Genomic DNA, 5,539 nt, shown 5'->3' on the forward strand with positions numbered 1-5,539 from the left:
TGTTGTATACAGAGAATAATACTAATTATTTAAGTAGTAATCAAGCAAACATAAGATTGAATCAATACCAATTTCCGTCGAAAAGAAGAAGCATAATGAAAATGCATGAACTTTGCGGCTATACATCAAGACTTGGCCGATTTCTCCCATTTGAATCAAACCACCGCATATCAGCCGCCAGCTTTCTTAGCATATCCAATTGCTTTCATTTGACTTTATATCAATGTTTCTTTGATTATTAATTTCACTATAAATAAAGCATCCCGATAGCCATGCATCTCCAACAATTTAATTTCAAACTTTAACATCTTCTCCAAACATATGGGCAGCCCAATGAAGAGCTTAGTCATCATCTTCTTCCATTTCTTCATTCAACTGTCAAGTGCAGGCAGCTACAATGTCATAACTTTGGGTGCAAAACCCGATGGGAAAACCGACTCGACCGAATCATTTATGAAGGCATGGAAATCAGCGTGTAGCTCCCTGACACCATCCATCATCAACGTCCCCAAGGGAAGGTTCTTGCTTACACCCATCACATTTAGAGGTCCATGTAAAAATAAGATTACATTTCGCTTGAATGGCACTCTTGTCGCACCTCTCGATTATCGTGGCCTCGGAAATTCTGGGTACTGGATTTTGTTCGTCAAAGTTGATGGCGTTTCTTTCATCGGCGGCAATATTGATGGAAAGGCCACTGAGTATTGGACCTGCAAGAACTCTGGAAAAAACTGTCCCCCAGGAGCTAGGGTATGTGTTATTAGTATTTCAAACTTCACTCGTCTTTTTGCTGTCTATCTCAACCATACAACACAATAAATCTAAAAATACTTCTAAAACAAAAGAAGAATTAGAGTTTTTTGTTTTTTTTTCTTTCACGAAAATGGATACAACTTAAGTTATATTTTGATCAATGACTAGGTGCACCTTAGGCTCCACCTTATCCATGTATCTCTATCTTGTCACCCATAAAAGAAAACAATTCAATTTTTATTAGGCAATGGTATGTTTGTGTAGCCCAAGCAACACCCAAAGTATGTTTTTTTTTTTTTTTAAATGTTATTGTGAAATTTTACATATATTTTTTTCTTTTAACAAATAAAATGCAGTCAATAACATTCAATTGGGCAAACAACATCATAATTAGTGGATTAACATCGATCAACAGTCAACAAAGTCATGTTGTGATCAATAGCTGCAACAACGTAGTAGTTAAAAATGTGAAGATAATGGCTCCAGATCAAAGCCCAAATACTGATGGCATTCATGTGCAATCTTCCACTAACGTAACCATCATTGGAAGTACTATCAAAACTGGAGATGATTGCATTTCTATTGGAGATGGAACTAAAAATTTGTTTATGACTAATATCAAATGTGGGCCAGGCCACGGTGTAAGGTAACAATACATATATTTCTATGTTCGTACAAATGTTGTTAATAATATTATTATTATTTTTGGATGATAAGCTAATACAATATAGTTTCAATACATATAGCATTGGAAGCTTAGGAAAAGAGGTGAACGAAAATGGAGTTGAAAATGTAACATTGATGAATGCAGTCTTCACCAAATCCGATAATGGCGTCAGGATAAAGACATGGCCAACGCCTAGCAATGGTTTCGTAAAACACGTTCTCTTTCAGAATATCATTATGAACAATGTTCAAAATCCAATCTTAATTGATCAAAATTATTGTCCCAACAATCAAGGTTGTCCTCTCCAGGTAATTAATTAACTAATTAAATTGTTGTACTACCTAACCCTCTCTTTAATTTTCGTATAATATTTGTTTTAATTTGTTGTTTTAAAGAGTTCCGGAGTGAAGATTAGTGATGTGACGTATAAAAATATAAAAGGAACATCAGCAACATCGAAAGCTATAACATTTGATTGCAGCTCTAGCAATCCATGCAGTGACATAAGATTGCAAGACATAAAGCTTACATATAAAAACAAGGCAGCAACTTCATCATGCAAGAACGTTGATGGATCGAGTATTGGAGTGCTCATGCCACACACATGCTTCTGACCGAAACAACTTTAGAGCTCCTATTAATTAAATGATAGCATTTTTTTTTTCATATTTATTTGTTTAATGTGAATATATTTTTTTATGACATAAAAATAATAACATGGTGTGTGCTTACTCCCATACACGATAGAATTCAGATCAAAATATTCAAAATAGGTCATAATGTTTCTGTGAGAGAAAACATGCAAATTTCTATTTACAAATCATTCTAAATTAAGGTTAGCTACTCTCAAGAGAAACAATGTTGTATAAACATGCAGCTAAGGTTACAAATCATTCAAAATTCAATAGTAAACAATTATAGAATGAGTGTATGTTTCTTGAAATCTTGAATACTCAAATCAATAATATAAAAGTAAATCATAATTGATTTAAAAAACGCAAAAAAAAAAAAACATTACTTCCTAAAATATTAAAAGGAATTGAAAAATAACCATTCACAATACTATTGGGACGAGATTTTTAAGCAATGTGTCAAGACTAAAGATGCTAATTAAAGCATATCATCACTTCGTTAACACCAGATTTTAATTTTTCAAACGGTCAACTATAATGCAGTTTCCCTTTTCAACAAATTTCTTTTCTTTTTCTTTTTTTTTTTCCTTTTAAGATACATTTGCCACACAGAACTGGACTGAGATGTGTTGGAAATAATTGTATGTGAATAATAATTGTCTGCTTTGGTATTATTTGAGTTAGGGGTGTAGAGTGTTAAGCTGAATTAGTGATGTGTTATTTTATGATGTGGAATTATGGAGGAAATGCAATAATGGAGTTGCGTTGAGCACTCAAGTTTTTTCAATGGAATCCAAGTGTAAACCCCACTGAATTTCCTGGTAAGTCCAGGATCGAACTCAGGGACTTGGGAAACGGTATGCGATGATAATTTTTCAGAAAACTTTGCGGTAACCAAATAAACCAATAGTTGTTGGGATTGTTGTTCGTGGTAATAAAAATAGACAAATGTGGCGGATTTGAGAAAAGTTTAATTATGCGATAGATGCACTGAGTATGCAGATGAACGGGTTGAGAAAGACTTTAACTAGCGTTACTTGGGGAATGTGTCAGACTATGCGATCATGCTACACCCATGCACAACAAGTCATTTTCTAATGCAAATGCCGTACTCCTAAGTCTAGGATGCATGTGTTGAATGCAAAAATGTCCATAGAGCTTATCACTAAGTCCCTACTCTTTTCCTATGCGATGATGCAAGATGCACGCAAAGACAAGGTGACCGCACACAATTCTAACTCTAGGATGCATGTGATGCGATAATAGCAAACAGTGCTTATTCCTAAGCTCCCATCTCTTGATTATATGTTCTAATCTGACTCTCCCGAGCATAGATTGTAACCTGACCTTTCCAAGACTAGATCTTGTCCTTAGACTACCCTCTCGAGTATCTCTAATGGACGAATGAAGCATACATAATACAAGATAAATGCATAGAGTGAAGATCCCCAATTACTCTAGCTAAGTGCTCCTAAATCCATTCAACAGATTTAGCTACTCATGCATAATAAACAGAGAGTGAACAGATATACAGAAGTAAATTCCATTTCTATAAATGAGTTTGAGTACAAAATAACAATGGAAGATAACGGTAGAGAGCCTGGTAGCAATCCCTTGCTGCCCAAAGCCTTTACACTGGCAACTCTATTCGGTTCAAAAGATATTCCTACTTCCGTAGGAGTTGACCCTCTCTCTGATCTTGATTTTTCCAGCACTCTCACAAGCTCACCAGAACGATCTATCGGCAAAACCTCCTTCTCTCGCTTCCGCCTTAAAATAAAAGAAAAACTAAGAACAAGGCTAAGCTAAGGAAAATTCTCTAAGTGATCGAATTGCTGAACTCGTGAACTCCTTTTCTGAAGAATGCTTTGGGTATTTATAGAGCTTCGGGATGAAGGGCGGCTTCTCTCTTATGATTGCACAAATGAGATGGCTTTAATTTTCTGACTGATGCACCAAATATTTGTCACTGAAATGCCTAGTGTAGTTGTTATCGTTAGCAGCTTGTCAACTTAATTCGGATTTGACCGTCATCAGCTTTCTGTCCCATCGTGATTAATTATGCCTTTCACCTAGATGCGCCTACCAAGTTGTGGTGACTCTATGCCAATCCTTCTTGAGCAGATGTTTGCGAGCACCAATCACCGCAAAGCCTTGCGGTAATGCTGCGCTCGACCGTTGATTTCTTGTGATCGCGTTTTTCGCCTTATGTCAACGCGTATTTTGCATAAAAATACAAAAATTAACTATTTCTATGCAATGGACGCATGCAACCACAATGTTATAAACTTAATGCTTTTTGGAGGCAATCTAACATATTTTATCAACGCAAACCTTCATTATTTAAGAACTTAGCACTATAATAACGTGCATTTCTGCCCATTATCAATTAGTAATAACTGTTTGCATTTAGGGTGCAGAGTTGAGTTCAATTGGCTTTTTGGGGTGCAAAATTACGTTATTTTGAGTTATGAATATTTGATACAGTTTTTGTAGCCTAAAAAAGCATGCATTTTATGGATTTTTTTGTTATATTTTTTTTTTATTGTTTTAATTTTTTCCTTAACTTTTTCTTTCATCATTCAACTACACACATACTTTCCCTATTCTTAACACACTCATTTGAGATGTGAACTCAATAAATAAAAATGTATTTACAATTTTTTACATGTAACTATTGCACTTAATGTAGACAGAATACTATTATTTATATAATCAACAACCTTATAGCATACTTTCACTACAATAAAATATTTTTTAGCGACAATTTTTAGTAACACAGTAAAAACTTGTCATTAAATGCTAATCTATAGTAACACATAAGAAAACATGTCACAAAAAACAACAATAAGTGGCATGATCTAAATCAATTGCTAAAAGTTTCTGCAACATGTTACCGTGTACCACAAATAGTATTAATCATTAGCAACATTTTGTCACAAAAAGATATTTTTTAAAGGAAAAATTTTAAAAAACTAAAATTATGTTCCACCTCGTTTAACTAGTTTTAAGAGTAAGAGAGATTTCTATGTAATTTCGATTATCGATTTCCATTAATTAAACATGCATCTGATTTATGCGTGCTCAGTGACCTCCTTACTAACCTAACTCATCGACAATGCTACAGGCATCTGAATCGTTCGATTAAACCAAGTAGGCGCCCTAATTAATAATTAATGTCTGAGACTCTAATTAAACTAAATAGTTTTAGTCCTATTGGGTCTGAAAGCAACCATTTAGGATTAAATTTTTCGTATTAACATCAAGGGTTTCATTGTGTGATTAACAAATTGGATAGTCTAACAATTTACTGAATTTTATCTTTGAACCTAGTTAATGAAGGAACCATGAGGTTTAATGCGGAAGCGGGGATCGTTCCCTATTCCCAATTTTCACATAATGATAATTTGCGGTACAAATAAATATGCATTAACATTAAATTACAACATGCTTTCGAAAAGAGGAGGAAGAAAGGTTAGGAATTACA

General features: G+C 34.3%; 1 protein-coding gene across 1 annotated transcript; it reads left to right on the forward strand.

The window, feature by feature from the left end:
- Window positions 1-305: 305 nt before the first annotated feature.
- On the forward strand, window positions 306-2,190 carry LOC120078750 (polygalacturonase-like). The gene is made up of 4 exons (XM_090314105.1): window positions 306-750; window positions 1,110-1,399; window positions 1,500-1,728; window positions 1,816-2,190. Exons 1-4 carry the CDS (start codon window positions 322-324, stop codon window positions 2,032-2,034), a joined length of 1,167 nt encoding a protein of 388 aa, XP_090170231.1. The 5' UTR covers window positions 306-321; the 3' UTR covers window positions 2,035-2,190.
- The last annotated feature ends 3,349 nt before the right edge of the window (window positions 2,191-5,539 follow it).

The sequence above is a fragment of the Benincasa hispida genome, chromosome 5 (genome assembly GCF_027475165.1).
Source record: "Benincasa hispida cultivar pf3 chromosome 5, pf3_genome.v1.1, whole genome shotgun sequence".
Lineage (NCBI taxonomy): Eukaryota > Viridiplantae > Streptophyta > Magnoliopsida > Cucurbitales > Cucurbitaceae > Benincasa > Benincasa hispida.

Bases quoted from the DNA above. Each gene is read 5' to 3' on its own strand.
- LOC120078750 (XM_090314105.1), top strand. From the start codon at position 322: ATGGGCAGCCCAATGAAGAGCTTAGTCATCATCTTCTTCCATTTCTTC. The intron at 1,400-1,499 runs GTAACAATACAT...CAATACATATAG, and splicing joins GGGCCAGGCCACGGTGTAAG to CATTGGAAGCTTAGGAAAAG. The intron at 1,729-1,815 runs GTAATTAATTAA...GTTGTTTTAAAG, and splicing joins ATCAAGGTTGTCCTCTCCAG to AGTTCCGGAGTGAAGATTAG.